Raw genomic sequence first — 24,343 nt, 5'->3', positions numbered from 1 at the left:
TTATTAATGCCATGTGATATATGAATCCAACGAGCGAATACATCAGACACCAATCGTCGATGAGATCCAATCAATGGAATGGAATAGGGCTCGGAACAGATCAGATCAATCTGAAATTTTTTCAGATTGATCTGAATTTACGCGATCTGAATCTGATCTGAAAATTTTGATCTTATCTGATCTGATCCAATATGAATGATCTGAAGCGATCTGAAGTCCCAAGAATAAAATTTGAAATTCCAAAACTAGCTACTATTATAGAAATATTTTTGATTTTTTTAGTTCCCCTGCGCTCGCGGAGCCTTGCAGTTCAAGAATTTCGAATAAATTAGCATTTGTATGACTAAATACTGATTTTCAGATTTCAGATTGATCTGAAAGTTTCCAGATTCAAATTTTCAGTTTTAAGATCAGATCAGATCTGGTTCCAATTTTCAAATTTCAGATCAGATCAAGCCGCATGAGATCTGTATCTGCATCTGAAGTTTTCAGATCGGCTTTTTTCAGATTCAGATCAGGTCAGAACGATCTGTTTCGAGCCCTAGAATGGAAAAACTCATACACGTTCGCCTGGGTGTCTCTCACAGAGAGACAGTTGGTAAAAATTGTCATCAATAGTAATAAATTAACATATATAAAATTGTACTATAGCATACCAATAAAGGTGTCAAAACATGGTTTCCTGTTTCCATGTTAAAAAAAAAAATGTTTGGTTGGTAAAGACGGCATAAACAAAGAGAAAGCTCTGAATCAGTACAGATTTTTTGAAACAATTTTTTTTGTGAGATAGCTTTTCTTCTACTCTATGACCGGAGTTGAATGTGAAAATCAAGATATCCCATGACCGCGAACGCAAGCATGGTACATCAATGACTACAGAGGTATCATATACGATGCCTACAGCTTCACATTTTATTTAGTTATTTTATTCAAGATTTGCATTTCCATATAAACAGTTTTAATACCCGTTCTGGCTTCAGTAATCATGTCCGGAGCGATAGCGGAGGACTTGACGCAGTCTAACTTCCAAAAAAAGAACGAAGAAATTTTTTTGAGACGCGGCAACTATATATCGAGAATTTAAGTTTCTTTCCTTTGGCCTGTATCACCACAAATCCTATTCTATCTTATTCGCGCTTCAAATACGAGCAAAACGAGCTATCACTCGACTATGCAACTTTAAAATTGCCGGAGATACATCGTTTTGAAGTTGGTCATTTTGATAGAAAATGCACCAAATTAACGTTTTCCAAACAATCAAAATCTTTCAACTTACTCTGTATGTTTCTATCTATCTGTCTATCTATCTATCGACGGTCGATCTCGGAAACTAGTCAGCCAATCTCCATCAAATTTTGCAGGAACCTCAGGGTGGGCATAAAAATGAAAATGTGATACGCCATTACCCCAGGAAAAACCAGAATTTTGTTTTATTGGCCTCGAAGTGGTTTCTGAGTGTGGTTTTCGAGGGTCGGGAACGCGTTTTCGGCTGTAGCTTAGCTGTATTGAAACCTACAGAGGCGTGCGACCCATCAAATGAAAGGTATTCGTAACACGATTCGAACAAAAAAATTATTAAAAAAATCGGGTCAGATTCGTTTGAGCTAGAGTGATTAGAGGGACCAAATTTTGAGCTACTCGAGCGGAGGATGAAAGGACTAATATTTTTTTTGGTTATGAGAGATAGAGAATTACTTTCTTCGGCAAAGTCTCAGAGTTTTACGAGTAGAACAGACGGGCATATGTGAAAAATGTCGAAAGTTGGAAATGGGTGGGTCAATTGGGGTTTTAGAGATATTTCTTGAATGGTGGCAGATAGAGAATTACTTTCTTCGTCAAATTTTCGATTTTCGTCAAATTTTCGAATTTCGTCGAATTTCGTCAAATTTTCAAATTTCGTCAAATTTTCGAATTTCGTCAAATTTTCGAATTTCGTCAAATTTTCGATTTTCGTCAAATTTTTTATTTTCGTCAAATTTTCGAATTTCGTCAAATTTTCAAATTTCGCCAAATTTCCGAATTTCTGTTATAAACTGTTATAAAAAGCAGTGTTCTAAAACTTCTAAAACGACTGATATCCCAGAAAACATATCTTTAGATTAGAGAGCTTACCTGCCATAAGCTTAACAGCTCTTCCTTTCCAAAAAGGATTTGATCGAGATTACCGCTCAATCAGCGGGTAGAACTACCTTTTTATGCCGGTGTTCATGCACCAACATTACCAAAGGTGAGGCCAGAGCCCATCTCAACCCTTACTGCACTTTCCCCGGGAGCAGTACCCCAGCGCATATCGCGCAATTGAACCGACAGCCACCACGTTTCAGCCAAGGATAGGCTCCTCAACCATCGCTGGGCCCGATACCGAGAGTTTCTCTGGTTCTCGGGGGGCTTCCAGCTCCCGTGGTACCGATACAAACCCTCGGGTAGGGTACGTGGTTGGTATGACCACTTCGGATGGAATCATGAACTCCCAGCTCCGATCGACTTGCATCAAATTCCGCGGGGTTGCAACGCCCCGAGGGAACTTCGTGGAATGGGCCGGGACTGCTCGGTTTAGAAGCAGAACCGACTTTTCCGTCAGTAATACTGACACCAGTAGTTCCCATTTTGCGGTTGGAGAGCATTTGGCGTTACCCAGGGTGCACGTGTATCAAAGATACGGACGCGCTCTCCGCTATAAAAAAATCTGCGTCGCAAAGTGGCAAATGTTCAGGAACAGACCAGCAAGAAAATTTATCTGCCACATGCGACGCAGATTTTTTTGGTAAAATTTTGGTTGTTTCCAGTCAAATTTTTTTTGGTAAAAATTATTTGGCAGATGATGAGAAAAACTAAGCCAGCTTGTTTGAACTAAAATTGGGTGTAAAATTTAATTTTTGCGTAACGCAGCTGAAAGCGTCAACTCTAGCGATATCATTCATTTTAGAAATTGTACTTCAAAGACTGCGTCACACTTTTCTCGAAGAGATTTTTGTTGGGATAGGGAAAATAAGCGTAAAAAACAGTAACATTCGACTGTAAACATTTTAGTTATATTCATCAATTATTATTAGCGTAGATTAGCTTTCCTCTTTGCGAGATTTAATTGGATTGTTACATTAAAAAACTGATTTTTTCAAAATTTGTTTATTTCGGATGGTGTCCATCTTCAGCTTAATTTGAGTTCAAAATATTAAAATATAACTGCCACCAAAACATATTTTTTTTACTGCAAAATAATTAAAATTTACTGCCAAAAGCATTAAAAATACTGCCCGAGTACATACAACCCTTAAAAACGTCACTTTCCAATGCATGGAAAATGGCACATTTTCTGATTCAATCCAAACTGTTCACCATCATCTAACGACTGAGGCAACTGTTCGCCTAAGGTCTCCGGCAACAACAATATTAGTAGACCACCAGTAATTCCACAAAATCCGAGTATCAAAAGTGGTAAAATTGGTGAAACAACACCTAAATGGACGATGATGGGAGACACAATGGTAGCGATGTATCCCGTTAGGTGAATGAACGAAACGCCCTGACCACGTACAACTGTCGGAAGAAGCTCTGCTGCATATTGCATGCCAATATTGAACGAAAAATTTACAAAAAATCTTCCAGAAATTATTACAATTGTTGTGGCCAGACCAGTGGGAATAAAAACGGCAATGACGCTACACATTCCGCTCAGAAACATTGTGCCAAAACCTAGCCAACGCCTTCCCCATCGGTCAAGAATAAGTGTAACCAAAGTTGATGCTGGTAGTTCAGTTACGGATGCTAATCCGAATCCAATAAACGGATCCAATCCTATCGATTCGATATTACGCACGTAGCCGTCGAACAATAGTGATATCGACATGTAAATGAGAATCAGTAAAATGGTGTTTCTTCGTAATCGCGTGGTTCTGAAGAGATCGAGAACTGAATACTTTTTGAATGACTCCTCCTCTTCTTGAACCTTTTGGCATGTGTCCCGAAAATCTTGATATATTTGTGGTTTGATGTCTTTTTTGTTGATCCTTTCGAACTTCTTTAAAATGACAATTGCTTGATCGATTTTCCCTTTTGATACAAGCCAGCGAGCTGATTCTGGTATAATCCACGGGACCAAAACTGTTGATAACATTGGCAATGAAGTGGCAATGGCTAGTAGTCTCCAATCGTTTATCCAAAGGGCTAGCAGTGGCATTGAACACATTCCGGCCGTAAAGTACAGGGCTATGGACATATTTGCTACAAAAGTTCGTTTTGACGGACCTACATATTCCAAAGCTGCAACAAATATTTTATTAAATGATGGACGACTAGTCGGTCGGATCGTTGATAAATCACACCATACCCAAAATGTACATAACAGTGAAACAGTTGTCAAACGCGAAACCTACTACGAATCGGCAAAGTGTAAACATCCAGAAGCTGTTAGAAAAGGCTGTAGCAATTCCACCTAATCCTGCTACCACATTACTACCAATCATCGCTGGAATCCTGCCGTAACGGTCAGCTATCCAACCGAATATTAGCGCACCACAAATTGCTCCACAAAAGAATATCGATTGGGATATGACTGGTTTATTTGAATCGTCACACACCCATTCCAGCTGCTCGAGAAGTTATAGAAAAATTGATATAAAGCGCGACAGCGTTTTCGTTTCAAACCGACTTACCTCTGACGCAATGGTCGTATAAGGAACGACAGAGTGATTGAATTCCCAGCCGTAAGTGCATGATTTCTTCGGCCATAACGGATCGCCGGACTTTGTTCCATTTAAAATGGCTTCGGTGAAATTCACATCATACATGAAACATTTGCTGTGCTTGCTGTTTTCAGTTGGAATGGCTAGATCTAATCTGAAAAAAGAATATCAATCAGATGTTGGTAAAACAGCTGAAGCAACCCTCGATGCAAGTTTGGTTGCCTTTAGCTATAAAATGAAAGCTCATTCTAATGGTTGTGGCGTAAAACTATCGACGATGCAAATCAAATCAAATTTCTACGTGCGATAAGAATATTCAACTGAGTGGAACTTTGCTGACCGTGCTGAAGGCATGTCTCACAACAAGTGGAAGTTAAATCGCATATAAACTATTTAGTGTAATAGTATAAAATAGCCGAGAATCATGCACGCACGTTAGTAAGCGGGCGTGACGCAAGCCCACTACAAAAAATTTTTGAGGATGACGGAGCATATTTACAGCAACTTTTTGACTTCTCTCCCTTAACTCTAATGACCCTTTAATATTTTAGGCATCAATACGAGTTCAACGAGCTATCACACGTTACTGCAGCTTCAGAATTGGCCGAGATATTGAACTTCGAAATATTGATGTTTGTATGAAAATAAGCAAAATTTCGTGTTTTTCGCAGTAAAGGCAATAGAAAGTCCTTCTTTTCGTACTTGTTGCGAAAATAACTATTGCAACAATGATAGAACTTAGAGATATTTTAGTTTTAACGTTCGCCCAAGGGCGAACCATTTTCCATCATTTCTCCCATAGGTACGTAATCTACAAATATTCATTCAAATCACCGTTTGCGGATGGAAGGGTAAGAATTTTGTCCCGTTATCGTAATTTTTAGCCCCGTACGAAGTACAAAGGGGCTTATAGGATTACGATGCCGTGTGTAATTGATGGAATTCGAAGCAGACGGTAAGGGCAAAGTGTTTGCCTATGTTCATAGATGACGAATCTGCAATAAAAATTTTGTCTGTCCGTCTGTCCGTCTGTCACGTCGATATCTTGAGTAAATCAAATCCGATTTCAAAAATGTTTTTTTCCCTGAAAGATAGTCGAAATAGTGAGGCTAAGTTCGAAGATGGGCATATTCGGGTCGGCCCTTCGTGAGTTAGGGCCACCTAAGTGATTTAAGGTCTTTTGGTGATATTTATGGCAAAATAAACGATGGAAATGTAAATGACACGGCAAATGATAGGTATTGTCAATACCAATCCAGGAAAAAAAAGTTTTTTTAAATCGGGTGAGTGGACCGTGAGTTAGGGCCTTAGAAGTGAAATGCTACTAGGGCCCTATGTGTATTTTACATAGAACTCGAGTAAATTTCATTCGTTTTTCGTAATTTTTGTTTGATTTGGAAGGTAATCGAATGCCGAATAGAATGTTGTTGAAAAAAAATTAAATTTGGGTCCTTGGCCTAAGGCCGCTACTAGGGCCCTATGTGTATTTCACATATAACACGAGTATATTTCATCCGTTTTTCGTAATTTTTGTTTCATTTGGAAGGTAATCAAAGGCCGAATAGAATGTTGTTGAAAAAAAATTAAATTTGGGTACTTGGCCTAAGGCCGCTACTAGGGCCCTATGTGTATTTTCAATATAACTCTAGTAAATTTCATCCGTCTTTCGTAATTTTTGTTTCATTTGGAAGGTAATCAAAGGCCGAATAGAATGTTGTTGAAAAAAAATTAAATTTGGGTCCTTGGCCTAAGGCCGCTACTAGGGCCCTATGTGTATTTTCAATATAACTCGAGTAAATTTCATCCGTCTTTCGTAATTTTTGTTTCATTTGGAAGGTAATCGAAGGCCGAATAGAATGTTGTTGAAAAAAAATTAAATTTGGGTCCTTGGCCTAAGGCCGCTACTAGGGCCCTATGTGTATTTTCAATATAACTCGAGTAAATTTCATCCGTTTTTCGTAATTTTTGTTTCATTTGGAAGGTAATCAAAGGCCGAATAGAATGTTGTTGAAAAAAAATTAAATTTGGGTCCTTGGACTTAGGCCACTACTAGGGCCCTATGTGTATTTTACATATAACTCGAGCAAATTTCATCCGTTTTTCGTAATTTTTGTTTCATTTGGAAGGTAATCAAAGGCCGAATAGAATGTTGTTGAAAAAAAATTAAATTTGGGTCCTTGGACTTAGGCCACTACTAGGGCCCTATGTGTATTTTACATATAACTCGAGCAAATTTCATCCGTTTTTCGTAATTTTTGTTTCATTTGGGAGGTAATCAAAGGCCGAATAGAATGTAGTTGAAAAAAAAATTAAATTTGGGTCCTCGGACTGAGGCCGATACTAGGGCCCTATGTGTATTTTACATATAACTCGAGCAAATTTCATTCGTTTTTCGTAATTTTTGTTTCATTTGGAAGGTAATCAAAGGCCGAATAGAATGTTGTTGAAAAAAAATTAAATTTGGGTCCTTGGCCTAAGGCCGCTACTAGGGCCCTATGTGTATTTTACATACAACTCGAGCAAATTTCATCCGTTTTTCGTAATTTTTGTTTCATTTGGGAGGTAATCAAAGGCCGAATAGAATGTAGTTGAAAAAAAAATTAAATTTGGATCCTCGGACTGAGGCCGATACTAGGGCCCTATGTGTATTTTACATATAACTCGAGCAAATTTCATCCGTTTTTCGTAATTTTTGTTTCATTTGGGAGGTAATCAAAGGCCGAATGGAATGTAGTTGAAAAAAAATTTAAATTTGCGTCCTCGGACTGAGGCCGATACTAGGCCCTTCAAAAAAATAAAATTTTAGGGCGATTTGAAATTTTTGTTTCATTTGAAAGGAACGTCGTACGGGGCTTCGTAATTGCGCTATGTGCAATTTGTAAGATGTACATATTACATAATAATTTTACTTTAACTACATTAACCGGCGCAATAGGCTTACGGTCAAAGTAGGGTGACAGACGCACTAGGGTCACGTACGCAATAGATATACGGGTTTGTACGGGGCTCAGTCGCAGCAAACGCTCCGACTGTTCTGATGGCTCGTTTTTTTTAGTTTTTTACATAAGAAGGGATAACAAGTTGAAAAGTAGTGTAAATTTTGTTGATCAGAGGAGAAGCCGTAGTCACGAGACTTTTTTCATTTTTATCCCGAGTGATGTAATAGATTTTGTATTGTACGCGCTCTGTTTTCTCTCAACTAGAATGTATAATCGAAAATTTATTCTTCTGTGATGTGTCAAATGCGTCATTCCCCTATTTTGTTGTCTCGTTTTTGCTTACAAAAAATATCGTTTTGTGATGGCAGTTTCGATAGAGTAATTCTTTTCAGACTTTCTGACACAAAAATAAAATATTTGCAGTCTGAAATCACATAAAATGCTTGAGGTTACAGAGTTTCTGGTCCGTAGTTTCTATTTTTATCGAAAAACAATGTGAACCAAATGAAAAAAACAAAAACAAATTCATTCGAAAAGAGTCTAATGTCTATGACGTTACGACGAAATGGTCCTAGAGATGAACAACAACTGTTACTTATAAATTCTGTATATTGTTGGGTACACAGATGCGCAGGCGACACTCGTGATGATCATCCTCGCCGTGGTGATTTTTTTTATAAGATTTTTTTCGTCTGAAGTCATGTGTAATTATCTGATATCTAATAAAATGGTGGTCGGCGTGACCTCTCCAACAATATACAGCCTAGCTTTAAACCTTCCAAAATACCAAAAAAATTATTGATTCACATATTTTACCCACCTACAGTCTTCTCATCCCCTTTTGTTCGGACGTATGGATGCTATTATGTTATTCCCTTGACTGAAAGTCAGGGTCTTATTCCCTTGACTGAAAGTCAGGGTCTTATGAAAGAAAATACCCTTAAATGTCCGTAACGCTAAGTTTACTTTGATATTTTGAAAATGTTCTACATTGGCAAAAAACGTTAAATACAGAAAACGTCCGAACACTTGTGGACTCGATAACTCGAGTAATTCTTTACCGATTTGCAAAATTTTGGTTTTAATCGACGGAGAATGAAAATCATGAGGTTAAGTTCGTAGATGGGCAATATTGGGATAATGAGATGGGAGTAATTCTCAAGAGAATTTTATTCCTTGTTACCGCGATAAATTCCATAATTCTTATCCGATTTTCAAAGATTTTGTCTTAATCGACGAAGATTGAAACTCTTGAGGCTGAGTTTGCAGATGGATAATGTTCGAACAACGAGATGGGAGAAATTCTACATAGACGCTTTCTCTTGTTACTGCGCGATAACTTGAGTAATTTTTACCAGATTTTCAAATTTTTTGTTTTAATTGACAGAGAATGATATTGGAGTAGTGAGTTTGGAGTAATTGTAAACATAACTTGTTATACAACAACATTTTTGCAACGGATTTCCAGAAAAATTTCTTATTTGACGAGTTGTGAAATTCTGGATTTCTGGTCTAACAATTATGAAGTACTTCCCAAAAGAGTTTTTGCTTGCTTGCTTGAGAAACCGATAGCTCGAGTAATTCAAGAGGTATCAAAAATCAATTTCGACCAGTAGCGTAATTCATGTGGTTAAACTCGAACATTGGAATTTAATTGGACTAGTAATCTAGGACATACGACAATTTTTACGTGAAATCTGTATTCTTAAAAGAATTTTTTTCGTTCGTAAAATGTTTGAACGAGTGTGAACTTTGCGGCCAGAGCGAAGCGAGGGCCGTAATTCACACGAGTTATATTTTTTCAAGAGGTAGGCAGGAAATACGCCACCTTTTCAGCGCTTTTAGTAGACTATATAGGAGACTCATATTAGGTGTTAAACGTACCTCGCTGGATCTTCCACTCAGAGCGTATGTTTTGTATGTTTTCTGATATTTGACACTCATAGCGCTTTTTAGGAGACAATAAAAAAGACTCGTAATAGAGCAAAATAGCAAAACATCGCTCGCTGGGCCAGCAACTCATAGCTCTTTTTGTTTCTGCAGAAAATTATATTAAATTTGTGTAAAATGAAGGATGTGATGGCTGCTGTTTTCTAAATAAAAGAGACATTGATCTTTCATGTGAATATAATTTTGTGATCGTTGTTACAAGATATGGGAGAAATTATACTCAGACGCTTTTCCTTGTTATCGTGATAACTTAAGTAATTTTTACCCGATTTTAAGTTCGAAAAAGAGTAATATTGGAGTAGTGAGGTTGGAGTATAATTGTAAACACAACTTGTTACCACGACATTTTTGCAACGGATTTCCAGAAAAAAAATTTTTTCGACGAGTAAGTGAATCTGGATTTCTGGTCGAACAATCTAGAAGTCTAGAACAATCTTGCTTGCTTGATAACTCGATAACTTGAGTAATTCTCGGAGGCTTCAAAAATCGCAGATTTGAAAATATTAAGTGTTTTCGACCAGTATCGTAATTCGTGTGGTTAAATTCGAACCTTTGACTTTATTGGACTGGTAATCGATATACGACAATTTTTGCGTGAAATCGTGTTCTTAAAAGAAATTTTTTCGTTCCTGAAGTGTTTGCACGAGTGTGAATTTTGCCAGAGTGAAGCGAGGGCCGTAATTCACATGAGTTTTTTTTTAAGAGGTAGGCAAGAAATGCGCCACCTGTTCAGCGCTTTTAGTAGACTATATAGGAGACTCAAATATTAGGAGTAAGACATCGCTCGCTGGACCTTCAACTCATAGCTCTTTTTGTTTCTTCAGGAAATTAAATAAATATGAGTAAAATGAAGCATGTGATGACTGCTGTTTTCTGAATAAAAGAGACATCACCTTTTCATGTGACTTTAATTTTGTGATCTCATTTAAAAATGGTTAGAAAACTAAGACTGGAATTATAGAAAAAAGCCAGTCAAGGGACCTGACCCACCCAAGAGGTGGGGCCTAGTTATTATATGAGATGAAATAGAGAATAAATTACGAGATAACAGTTAAAATGAAAACCTGTCATTCTCGCAGGTCAATTAATACGGTTGCATAAAATCCATTTTTTGTTACATACCTCTCGGCAACAGTTAAATTCTCCAACTCGGGTATACGGCACCAGTGCTGTTCTGGCACCAATGTTATGAAAATCTGGGTAGAATAAACAAATGCCAGAAAAAACGAAAACGGCATCATTAATAGAAACAAAATTTTCTGATATCGTCCAAATTCGCCGATATACGGCAACAGGTCATCAAAGTGCATTGCATTTGTATTATCCACTGTGTGCGCGCCATTCGAATTAATTGCTTTCGGATTTTCATATTCATCCGCTTTGAAGGCTCGATTATCAAATGCCGTTAATTGAATGGTTGAACTTTTCTTCAAATTATCGTTGATATTATTGGCCATTTTAATGTTCAGTGTGTTCAGTGTGTGACGTGATTAATTGGAAATTGTTGATGTTAAAATTATTTTAAAATAATTATGGTTGGATCGAAATTCTCCCGGACAATGCTCCCGAATATGTAGACTTTGTAATGTTGTGTGTATGTAAAAGACTCCATAAAACTTTCTTTTTAATTTACTAAGCTTTGGCGGACTTAAATTCAAATTTCAATGCGAAATCGCGTATTTTCACAGACGTTTACTTATCAATGTTTCAGCAACAGTAACCCACCGTTGGAATGGACATTGATTATTTATAATCCTTTCGTATTTACTCTTAATATTTGATGTACGTGTTAGCAGCGGTTAAGGTACTGATCCATAATTAGTTACTTTTATATTCATATTCGTGCGAAGTGACTATTCGCAGACACCTGCGATATTCATATCATTTTAAAATAGTTACTGTTACACTCTTACAGTCGGTCTTGTGTTTTCAAGGCAAAGTTAGGTATTCGCGAGCAACATCTTCATAATAGTTTGTCGGCTTTCACAATAGGAAACAAAAAGTTTGTAAATTCTTCCACCTATCTGCACTTCGTCGAATGATTTCTCTTACTACAAGGTACTGGGTGAAGTGCTATTGCCTGCAAATAACTTCTTATACTTTTGGATTCAGTTACAACCGAATCACAATCACAAGGTTCGAACAATTTCGTAAAACAAATATTGTTGTGAAGTTAGCTCTGTTGTTGGGGACGGTGGATCGTGATTTATCCATTAATTCTTAATTATTTATTTCTTCTAACTTATATAGAATTGAAGTTGATCTCGAAACCTGTCTGTCGATATAATTGTTGTTAAAAGGTTGTTTTGTATACATGTAAACCAGCTAATTAGTTATGTTCACACGGTCCAATCTAATTGTTAATATAAGTTAATAATATAAAGTTTAATAATTTTAACCAGCAGCAATGCTTCTGGTAGTTTTCTTGATTGGGAACGGAAATATGTTGAATGTTAATAGAGTGTTTTGAAGGGACGCAGCCAAGTCAACAACAATATCACCGGCTTAAAATTAACTTGCGTCAATACCGTACATATCGAATTTGTTTTTGTTCTCTTTCAAATATGACAAAAATATATCAAAAGAAATTCGATACGTAACGTACGTCGCTGTGTGTATGGCCAGTAACGACTGAATCATCAACAATTGTTTGTTTGTTCGTTTGGTATCACTTGGCATTTCGACCCACTTCGATCGGGCTACATTTACTAGCAAAATTGCCTAAAATATACCGTCCACAACAGATACGTGAATCATGTCCGGAGCGATAGCGGAGGACTTGACGCAGTCTAACTTCCAAAACGAGCCATCAGAACAGTCGGAGCGTTTGCTTCGACTGAGCCCCGTACAAACCCGTATATCTATTGCGTACGTGACCCTAGTGCGTCTGTCACCCTACTTTGACCGTAAGCCTATTGCGCCGGTTAATGTAGTTAATGTAAAATTATTATGAAATGTGTACATCTTACAAATTGCGCATAGCGCAATTACGAAGCCCCGTACGACGTCCCTTTCAAATGAAACAAAAATTTCAAATCGCCCTAAAATTTTATTTTTTGAAGGGCCTAGTATCGGCCTCAGTCCGAGGACCCAAATTTAAATTTTTTTCAACTACATTCTATTCGGCCTTTGATTACCTTCCAAATGAAACAAAAATTACGAAAAACGGATGAAATTTGCTCGAGTTATATGTAAAATACACATAGGGCCCTAGTAGTGGCCTTAGACCAAGGACCCAAATTTAATTTTTTTTCAACAACATTCTATTCGGCCTTTGATTACCTTCCATATGAAACAAAAATTACGAAAAACGGATGAAATTTACTCGAGTTGTATGTAAAATACACATAGGGCCCTAATAGTGGCCTTAGACCAAGGACCCAAATTTAATTTTTTTTTCAACTACATTCTATTCGGCCTTTGATTACCTTCCAAATGAAACAAAAATTACGAAAAACGGATGAAATTTACTCGAGTTGTATGTAAAATACACATAGGGCCCTAGTAGCATTTCACTTCTAAGGCCCTAACTCACGGTCCACTCACCCGATTTTAAAAAACGTTTTTTTCCTGGATTGGTATTGACAATACCTATCATTTACATTTCCATCGTTTATTTTGCCATAAATATCACCAAAAGACCTTAAATCACTTAGGGGGGTAGGGTAATCTCGCACACCACACAAATTCATGGTGTGCGAGATTCACCTCTAAGTGGTGAATCTCGCCCAGTCATGACTTTTCGTTACATGTCGTAAAAGGACGCATACTATGATCGCGTGTGCGAGATTCCCCGACACCCACTTAGGTGGCCCTAACTCACGAAGGGCCGACCCGAATATGCCCATCTTCGAACTTAGCCTCACTATTTCGACTATCTTTCAGAGAAAAAAAAATTTTTGAAATCGGATTTGATTTACTCAAGATATCGACGTGACAGACGGACAGACGGACAGACAAAATTTTTATTGCAGATTCGTCATCTATGAACATAGGCAAACACTTTGCCCTTACCGTCTGTTTCGAATTCCATCAATTACACACGGCATCGTAATCCTATAAGCCCCTTTGTACTTCGTACGGGGCTAAAAAGAACGAAGAAAATTTTTTGAGACGCGCCAACTATGCATAGGCGAGATTTTTACTTTCGCCAAAATGTCCAATATCGTAACCAACATATTTTAAAAATATTCTCACTTGAAATACAAAGAAAATGAGTTATCACACGCCTACCAAAGTGCTCGGAAGCCGGAGATATTGCGTTTTCCAAGTCGTCATTCGAAATGTATTTTTCGGTTCGCTTTTTCATCGAACTTAAATTCACTTAAAATTCAATTTTAGGCACACTTACGGCGTGAATTAGAAATTAAGTTTCATTCATCATTATCCCAGGAAAAATCAGAATTTTGGTGAATTAATTAATTAATTTTCGGAACAATTTCTCTCATATCAAAATGTATACAGCCATTTTGTGATGGAAATGTTGTTATTATTGTTGTGAAGTTGGTTGCAATTCGGTCAAAATTTCAAAATTCAAAGTTTATGAATATTACGGTTTACATGGTGGGCAATTAGAAAAATTTGGTCACTTTCGGGGTATGTTGGGTGGCTGGAAATATTTGGTCACTTTCAGGGTATGGGCAGCTGGAAAAATTTGGTCACTTTCAGGGTATGTTGGGCAGCTGGAAAAATTTGGTCAATTTGAGGGTATGTTGGGCAGCTGGAAATATTTGGTCACTTTCAGGTAGCTGATTTTCGTCAAATTTGCGAATTTCGTCAAATTTTCGGAATTCGTCAAATTTTCGAATTTCGTCAAATTTGTTAATTAGAACTGTTCTAAAAAGCAGTGTTGACTACACTTCTAAAACGACTGATATCCCAACAAAAATCTCTTCGAGAAAAGTGTGACGCAGTCTTTGAGGTACAATTTCTAAAATGAATGATATCGCTAGAGTTGACGAGTTCAGCTTCGTTACGCAAAAATTAAATTTTACACCCAATTAGTTCAAACAAGCTGGCTTAGTTTTTCTCATCTTCTACCAAATAATTTTTACCAAAAAAATCTTCGTCGCATGTGGCAGATAAATTTTCTTGCTGGTCTGTTCCTGACAATCTGCTACTTTGCGACGCAGATTTTTTTGGTAATTGTTTCCAGTCAATTTTTTTTTTGGAAAACTGATAAACTTGAGTGAATAAAATAAATAATTTAAAAAAATCCTTCGTATCGTAATAGAGCGAGGATTTGATCAATATTTCTCATGACTGTCACTGATTGACGCTGTCGGCTAGTCTATCTCCTGTCACTTCGTAAGCACAATCTTGTCCAGTCCCTTGCGTCAATCCGCTCGCTTTACATTTTGCCGAAGTGACGAGAACAGTTCCCACAATCTATTGTATCTCGAACCAAAGACAACGAAGGTATCAAAGTATAATTAGAAGAAATTTTGAAAATGTATGGCCTACCTTTCCGTCTATCACTTCCACCTGCTAAAGAGTCAATACTAAAGAGAGTACGCACGTACTTTCTGACTTGTAGCTTGATTTTTTTTTTATTTCGCTTTCGTGGATTGCTAACCTCGACGACGTCGCTTGTTATTACGATCTAGTTAATCTAATAAGTAGGTAAATATAAATGAGTGATCTGAGAGAAAAATAGAAGATGCGTAATGAATTGAAATTGAAAATTACGGTTTACAATAATGAATAATCAGAAGTTTTTCAGTTACTTGTCATGAATTCTCATAATATTTGATATAAAATTAATTTCGTAAACTTCTTTAGTAAAATTAAAATTATATTTGAACGTCTGTTTTGATTTGTACGTTTATACATGCATAGCACATAGCAAAAGCATCCCTAGGAAAACTTTTGACTAAACCTTTCTGTTTTTAGCTCCGTACGAAGTACAAAGGGGCTTATAGGATTACGATGCCGTGTGTAATTGATGGAATTCGAAGCAGACGGTAAGGGCAAAGTGTTTGCCTATGTTCATAGATGACGAATCCGCAATAAAAATTTTGTCTGTCCGTCACGTCGATATCTTGAGTAAATCAAATCCGAATTTTTTTTTCCCTGAAAGATAGTCAAAATAGTGAGGCTCAGTTCGAAGATGGGCATATTTAGGTCGGCCCTTCGTGAGTTAGGGCCGCCTAAGTGCTTTAAGGTCTTTTGGGGATATTTACGGCAAAAAACGTTGGAAATGTAAATGAAACGGCAAAAGATAGGTAATGTTGATACCGATCCAGGAAAAAAAAGTTTATTAAAATCGGGTGAATGGCCTGTGAGTTAGGGCCCTAGAAGTGAAAGGCTACTCGGCCCTAAGTGTATTTTGCATATAGCTCGAGTAAATTTCATCCTTTTTTCGTGATTTTTGTTTCATTTGAAAGGTAATCGAAGCCCGAATATAACGTGGCGAAGAACGTTTTAAATTTGGGTCCTTGGACTGAGGCCGCTCCTCGGCCCTAAGTGTTTTTTGCACATAAATCGAGTAAATCTCATCCAATTTTGCTAGTTTTTGTCTAATATGAAAGGTAATTGAATACCAAATAGAATGTGGTGAGAAAAATGTTTGAAATTTGGGTCCTTGGACTGAGGCCGCTCCTCGGCCCTAAGTGTTTTTTGCACATAAATCGAGTAAATCTCATCCAATTTTGCTAGTTTTTGTCTAATATGAAAGGTAATTGAATACCGAATAGAATGTGGTGAGAAAAATGTTTGAAAATTAGGTCCTTGGACTGAGGCCGCTCCTCGGCCCTAAGTGTATTTTGCATATAACTCGAGTAAATTTGATCCGATTTTCCTAATTTTTGTTTCATTTGAAAAGTAATCGAACGAGGAATAGAATGTTGTTAAAAAAAAATTAAAATTTGGGTCCTTGGACTAAGGCCTCTCCACGGCCCTAAGTGTGTTTTGCATATACCTCGAGTAAATTTGATCCGATTTTCCTAAATTTTGTTTCATTTGAAAGGTAATCGAACACCAAATAGAATATTGTTGGAAAAAAAAATTAAATTTGGGTCCTTGGACTAAGCCCGCTACTCGGCCCTAAGTGCATATATCTCGAGTAAATTTCGTCCGATTTTCCTAATTTTTGTTTCATTTGGAAGGTAATGGAAGGCCGAATATAATGATGTTGAAAAAAAAATTAAATTTGGGTCGTTGGACTAAGGCCGTAACTAGGCCTTAGGCCTCTCAATAAATTAAAATTTTAGGTCAACTTGAAATTTGTGTTACATTTGAAAGGAACGTCGTACGGGGCTTCGTAATTGCGCTATGCGCAATTTGTAAGATGTACACATTTCATAATAATTTGACTTCAACTAGGGTGACAGACGCACTAGGGTCACGTGCGCAATAGATGTACGGGTTCGTACGGGGCTCAGTCGCAGCAAATGCTCTGACTGTTCTGACGGCTCGTTTTAAAGTGCTTTATAGTGAGCACACGTTTTGTCTGTTTGAGTGTGCTTAAGAACAAAAGAAGCTACAGGGAGAGAAAAATGAAATTCGACATATTTTTTGATTTGACAGTGTTGTGGGTTGCAAATGATTCCACACAAAACTTTTTTGGTAAATGAGAATTTAGATTTTTCATTCTTAGCCTAACCAAAATTTTTATGCAAAAGAAGCGATGGTGCACCTTTCAAAATAAAGTTGTTAAACCGCACCGTGGAAGACGTTTAAAAAATTAACCAGAAAAGGATCACCATTACCACTAGTGGATCAGTTTAACAAGATTACAGTGGTTGAGTTGACACATCAACACATTCAACTCAGCCAGCCATTTTGCTGCACGGTCGCTAACATTGTTTAACTCGGTCAAGTCGCCTTCGAATCTGTGGATATCACAGGCAAGGTTATCCATGGTTTGTCGCTCAACACACTCATATCGTGTCGGCACAGCAACCGTGTCCGCTTTTTATTCGATTTAGTTGCGTCCAACTTAGGCTCGGTAACTACTTTCATAATTCATAACTTCAGAAGCTGTGACGGTGAGACGATCACGTGATCTCTCTAGGCATTCTATTTCATTGGTGCCAGCATATCGAAGTTTCCTTGCAAAAGCTCATTCTCCTTCCTTGTTGTAAAGCACTGCATTAAATCCTAATGCTTCGAAAATAGACTAGAGACAGACATGCAACAAAATATGAAAATGCATTCGACATTTTTCGAAAATAAATGCATTTGAAATATCTTTGTGACGGAAATGTGTTATTTCACTCATATCATTTTCTACGGGTTGTATTCCATAGATGATGCCATAAATTGAAGTAATATTCAAGATTTTGCCAAGCAATTTATGCTAGAGCATGTGCGCTAGAAATCGTTAGCGACAAATTAATTCCATGAATCATACCAAACACAATAGGTCTCTTTATACGGGTGGCATACCGAAAGCACAGTTTAATTAAATACTCTGCACATTGTGCTTAAAGCTTCTTGCATTAATTTATTATAAAATATTTTATACACATCAAACTGCACAAATTTAATAAATTTTATCCCTTTCTATATGTTGCTGTAAATAGACTATGATATGTAGCAAGATTGGAATGCTGTTAATAAATTTCTGTCGGATAAACTAGTTAATTAAAAATTCAACACATCGTTGAAGTTAATGATAAATCGCTTGAGTAAATTAGTGTGTTTTTGTGAGTTAATTTGTTATTCTTTAAATTTCAATTGAAATCTAAATAAATAGACCGCATGTATAAGAGCTAGAGTGACAGTAATGTAATAGAGATAAAAATTGGGTTAAGCAGGGTTGGGTCGCTACGGTTGAGCAATTTTTATCTCGCAGAAGCTTTTTTACGAAAACCTATCGGTATTAGAGAATTGTTAAGTTGGTACCAACTTAACATTTCTCTGATTGGCACTTTAGGTGTAAGCTGGCAACAATATTAGCAAAGATCGTCAAGATCAGACAGATGGTAATATAGTACGACTGGGACGTCGTTTCGAAAAGACCCAGTCGTTATTTTTATTTTTTTTATTTTTTTCATTTATTGACCAAATTAACAGGCCTGAGCCCAATAACAAGTCAGTCACTTATCAATATAATATCTAGATTCAATACAGCATCTTAGAATTACAATCGTAAAACAAATTAGAAATCAGATAAGACCTAAAAATTCATCAGAACATCATTAAAACGAATCAAGCAGTAAAGTCATTACCAATCAAACGATTCTTTTATTGCCTTCTTAAATGCCGATATTCCCGAACCAAGCACATCTAAATCTTTAAAAAATTGCATGTGATTACGCTGAATACGATTTATCGGGGAGTTCAATTGAATATTCGTGACCATGTGCGGAAGGTAAAAAGTCGGGTTATGCCTGGTACTTCTTGACGGTTGATGATGATTTATTTGATTGCTAAGTGACGAATCAACATGATTATGTACCAGTTTGAACAACATCATTTCATCCAATTCCAGACGACGAGTTTCTAACGAATGTAGATTCATATGCTTTAAGCGTTCATGATATGGCGGTCTCGGGCTTTCAATTCCAAATTTAAAATAGAACATCCGGGTGAATTTCCGTTGAACTCTTTCCAATTGATCACTGGCGTTCTCGTAAAATGGATTCCAGACCGTAGAACAGTATTCCAAACGACTCCTAACCAGGGACGTATATAACAGCCTCATACTACTTTGACTCGAGAAATATCGACCACATCGAAATATGAAACCAATCATCTGATAAGACTTACGAGTGATGAAATCAACATGATCCTTGAATGATAATTTGTCGTCCATAATTACTCCAAGGTCTTTTTTCTTCGACACCCTTTCCAACGTCTCGTCTCCAATTGCATAGTGGAATATCACCTTATTTCTCCTATGCGTAGTCGACCTTGATCGCACATTTTTTAACGTTCAGTACCATCTTATTCGCCTCGCACCATTCAACGATCTTTCTTAAGTCTTCCTGCAGTAAGTCACAGTCATAAGTTGACTTAATCTCTCTAAATAGTTTCAAATCGTCCGCAAAACCGGAACACGACGAAAGCGACGATAGCAGGTCATTAATAAAAACAACGAATAACAATGGACCAAGAATAGATCCTTGCGGGACACCAGAAGAAGGTACAATGCTATCAGACTTTGAGCCACCTATGACAATGAATTGGGTCCTGTTGCACAGATAACTCGAAAACCATCTTACCATATTCACAGACACTCCAAACGAACTGAGCTTGTTCAAAAGAATGTTATGGTCTACTTTGTCAAAGGCCTTAGCGAAGTCCGTATAAATAGTGTCTACCTGACCGCCACCCACTATGGCATCGGCTACCAACGAAACATATTCCATGAGATTTGTTTGGGACGATCTCTTTTCAACAAAGCCGTGTTGGGTGATGTGAATGTTCATTTTCACACTATATTAGCATCTATCTGATCACGATACGTTAAAAATATATATGTGAAAAAATGAGAGAAAAATGATATGACAAATAGGTCATTTCATTTCATGAAAAACCTTTCCTGACAGACAAAGTTTGCTGAGAGGGATTCTTTTGAAAAACAGCCTACCGAAATCGGGCGTGTTTTCTAGTGGAACTTTTTATAGGTACCTAGAAAGGACTTCGACCCTAGAAGCCAAAACCACTCTCAAAAAAATTATTCGAAGCTTTTATGGCTGGTGAAAGGTGATCGAAAGCTGAAAATTTGCGAAAATTCTTACCAAAATTTCTCCAGGTACACGAGCCGTACAGGGTCGTGTTGGGTGTCATTAGAAAGGTAATCACATGTACTATTGAGCCGAATAGAGACTCATTGGTTTTAAAATTAATCCACACTGAAATATGTGCAGTTGAAGTTTTCAACAGAAAACTTGCACTTTTCTTACCAATATTTCTCTAGTTACACGAGCCGCACATGGTGGTGTGGGGTATCATTTAAAAGGTAATTTTATGCGCTTTTGGGCAAAATAGGGTCCTATGGGGTTTGGATGCATATGCGATGAAATATGGGCACTTAAACATTTCAACTTCTCATATTTAATCGTAGATGCTTTCAAACCCCCATAAGACCCTATTTGGCCCAAAAGCACATAAAATTACCTTTCAAATGATACCCCACACCACCATGTACGGCTCGTGTAACTGGAGAAATGTTGGTAAGGAAAGTGCAAGTTTTTGCTTGAAAACTTCAACTGCACATATTTCAGTGTGGATTAATTTTAAAACCAATGAGTCTCTATTCGGCTCAATAGTACATGTGATTACCTTTCTAATGACACCCCACACGAACCTGTACGGCTCGTGTACCCGGAGAAATTTTGGTAAGAAAAGTGCAAGTTTTCGGTTTTTGATCAATTTTCACCAGCCATAAAAGCTTCGAAGAATTTTTTTGAAAGTGGTTTTGGGCTCTAGGGTCGAAGTCCTTTCTAGGCAAATATAAAAAAGTCCACTGGAAAATGCGTCCGATTTCGGTAGGCTGTTTTTCAAAAGAGTCCCTCTGAAGTCATACGATAACATTTTTGTTAGAGTGATTTGGACCAAAAACAGTTGAGATATTGTCGAAAAACGAAACTACACGAAAGAGCTGCTGTTAAATTGATCAAATGTGACAGGAACTGAGCTAGTGAAAATCGTATACACACGAGCAATTTTGAGTTGATGAAATAGACAATTATGTTGCATTTTCTATTGTTCTATTGCGTAAACGTTAAACTATCACTAAGGCAGTTAAATATTTGAATTTTTAATTTTTAATAGAAAATAGTATGAGATAAAAAAAAAACTACGACTGGAAACCCAAATCCATTTGTCCATATAACATCAATGTGTGATCAGTGGTTAATAATTTTTCCTCCATCATCGAAAAACATATTTTACCAATGTTCTTACCAAAAAGTTACTCGTTAAACGAGGCTCCTTCGGGCAAAATAAATATTTGAATAGAATTTCTATCACGCATTTATTACCTCATACCAGCACACACACACATTTTGATAAAGCATATTATCCAACCGAACGATGTGCATTAGCATTATACATTACTTTTGAATATGTATACAAAAAAAAATTGTTTGCCGCATAGTGGAGAGAATTTAAAACCCATCAGGAAATTATTTATGCTTCAGGGTGTTGAAATTTAATAAATTTATAAAATAATTTTAATACCCAATATATTGGGAAAATTCACTTCATACTAAATTCAAGGAGATGCGGGAATCATAAATATTGTGTGAAAAACTAAACTGTTACTTAATACTGTACCTAATATTGTCACCCCTTCAGGACGAAAAATATTAGTCTTTTTCGATTTCTTGTGTCTACACCCTTGATATGACACGCTATTCACAATTATTTTTTGTCGGAGTTGGTTTACCTAGTAGGGCTTATTATTGGGAATTTCAGTTCTCAAAATTCTAAAAATTCTTAAATAATTCTAAAATTTCTCAAAATTCTTAAAAATTCTTAAAAAATTCTTAAAATTCATAAAAATTCTTAAAAATTCTTAAAAATTCTTAAAAATTCTTAAAAATTCTTAAAAATTCTTAAAAAATTCCTAAAAAATTCTTTAAAAAAATTCAAAAATATTTTGCATTTAATGTGAAAGTCAGGGTTTTATGACAGAAAATAACCTTAATGTACATAACGCTAAGTTCAATATGATGAAATGATTGAAAATGTGCTACATTGGCGTAAAACGTTAAATACAGAAAACGTGCGTACACTTGCTGCCGCGATAACTTAAGTAATTCTTTATAGGGATTCTTTGAAAAAACAGCCTACCGAAATCGGTCGCATTTTTTATATGTGGAATTTTTTATATGTGCCTAGAACGGACTTCAACCCTAGAAGCCAAAAGCACTTTCAAAAAAATTCTTCGAAGCTTGTGTGGCTGGTGAAAGGTGATCAAAAACTAAAAACTTGCACTTTTCTTACAAAAGTTTCTCCAGTTACACGAGCCGTGTGGCGCGTCATTAGAAAGGTAATCACGTGTACTGTTTATAGAGATATGGATTTAGGTAGTCTGTGGTTTGGAGGTACATGGGTCTTAGTTCATTCGGTGAGTTTTGAAAGTAAGTTTAAGCATGGATGTACATGACATTAATTATTTTCTGGTGGTTCCGACCAGTGGGTAGTTAAGTTTGAAGATTGGATTTTTATTGGACTATTGGATATTCTTAAAAGAATTTTTCCCATGCTTAAAAAGCTTATGAAAGGGAATATTTGAACGAGCGTAAATATTGCGACCAGAGCGAAGCGAGGGCAGTAATTCACACGATTTAGGTAAGAAATATGCCATCTTTCTAGCACTTTTTAGTAGACTCATTTTTATTGGGTGTAAAACATCGCTCGCTGAACCTTCAACTCAGAGCTCTCTTTGTTTCTTCAGAAAATTAAATTAATTTTGAGTTTTCTAAACGGCCAGTGAAAATAAAAGAGATACACAATCAATGATGTGGCAAATAGACTATTATTGTATCGCTTTTTCATCTGACTATAATTTTGTGTTCTTAAAAACACCAGCTTATTCAAAAATAGTAAGAAAACTGGGACTGCAATTATTGGAAAAGTTAGTGAGTCAAGGGAAATGGGGCCTAGTTTCAAACTCAAAACTGTCTTTACATTAATTAATGGTTTTTTGTCGCTTTGACAATGCTTTCATTTGAGCATTATGTCCAGCTCGTTTAAGATATGTCGCCACTATGTCAGAGCGACTTCATCAGTCGAAATCGTATCAGACACAACTTCATGAGATAAAATTGAATTTTGAATTGTTCGATTTTATAATCGTAATTGACAATTAAAAATTGACTTAGATACGTAAATTTGCATGAACTTAATTTTTTACAGCAAAAACAACCAAATTCTTAAAAAATTCTTAAAAATTCTTAAAAATTCCTAAAAATTCTTAAAAATTCCTAAAAATTCTTTAAATTCTCAAAAATTCTTTAAAATTCTTAAAAAATTCTTAAAAAATTCTTAAAAAATTTCCAATAATAAGCCCTGACTACGAATTAACTCACGTTGTCGAAAATGTTAAATGCACAAACTGTAAAGTACTCTACGTCGCATAAATATTCAATCAACACTTCTACGATTTGAAAATGTGAAACACATTTGTTTGACAGTTGTGGCCACTTCCAATGTTTGTGTTACACCTAAATGGACCTCAATGAAATGCATTGAAACCACCTAGACAAGTTGTTTTTATGTGGAAATAAGATTGACGAAAATAAGATTTAAAGAAATTGAGGGATTCTTTTGAATTTCGACTGACCGAAATCGGCGCTATTTTTTCCGGGACTTTTTTATATATGTCTAGTTAGGCCTTGGTTATTACTTATTATGAATGTGGAGGACCTCAGCTTTACACCGATATCCATATTTAGTAGTTTGACGTGACTACGTAACAGATGAAAACTGTGTGTTTCACTCCGCCAAACTAGTAAATATGCGTATCGCTGTAAAGCTGAGGCCTTCCACATTCATAATAAGTAATAATTTAATCAAATAATTGCATTAGTGAGGTCACAGCTCTCATCAAAGTTCACGGAGGTTCCATCGATTCTGAGAAATTTTCTATGAAGTTAATATTTGCCCCAGGAGTACTTGACCTCAGCTTTCCAACGAACCCATACACGCCCGTGTCCTCGCCACCTTACTGAAATGAAATCCGAACTACGAAACCTCATTTTTCGACTTTTGGCCACTTACAACCAGCCAGGTATGGAAGATCAAAAATATCTGAGACTGGTTTTGGGGCCTAGGCACCAAGACCTAACTAGGCATATATAAAAAAAGTCCCGG

General features: G+C 36.6%; 1 protein-coding gene across 1 annotated transcript; it reads right to left on the bottom strand.

Moving 5' to 3' along the window:
* Positions 1–3,116: 3,116 nt before the first annotated feature.
* Positions 3,117–11,303, bottom strand: LOC119067760 (organic cation transporter protein-like). The gene is made up of 4 exons (XM_037170893.1): positions 10,694–11,303; positions 4,653–4,836; positions 4,328–4,586; positions 3,117–4,260 (listed from the first exon to the last, which is right to left on the bottom strand). The coding sequence occupies exons 1-4, from the start codon at positions 11,026–11,028 to the stop codon at positions 3,281–3,283; spliced, it is 1,758 nt and encodes a 585-aa protein (XP_037026788.1). The 5' UTR covers positions 11,029–11,303; the 3' UTR covers positions 3,117–3,280.
* Between the last annotated feature and the right edge of the window lie 13,040 nt (positions 11,304–24,343).

Source organism: Bradysia coprophila (assembly GCF_014529535.1).
Source record: "Bradysia coprophila strain Holo2 chromosome X unlocalized genomic scaffold, BU_Bcop_v1 contig_128, whole genome shotgun sequence".
Classification (NCBI taxonomy): domain Eukaryota; kingdom Metazoa; phylum Arthropoda; class Insecta; order Diptera; family Sciaridae; genus Bradysia; species Bradysia coprophila.
This window is presented reverse-complemented; position numbering and strand designations above follow the sequence as displayed.

Coding starts and splice junctions, on each gene's coding strand:
- LOC119067760 (XM_037170893.1), bottom strand. CDS start 11,028: ATGGCCAATAATATCAACGATAATTTGAAGAAAAGTTCAACCATTCAA. Junction 4,837..10,693: donor AATTTAACTGTTGCCGAGAG/GTATGTAACAAA, acceptor TTCTTTTTTCAG/ATTAGATCTAGCCATTCCAA. Junction 4,261..4,327: donor CACTGTTATGTACATTTTGG/GTATGGTGTGAT, acceptor TATTTGTTGCAG/CTTTGGAATATGTAGGTCCG.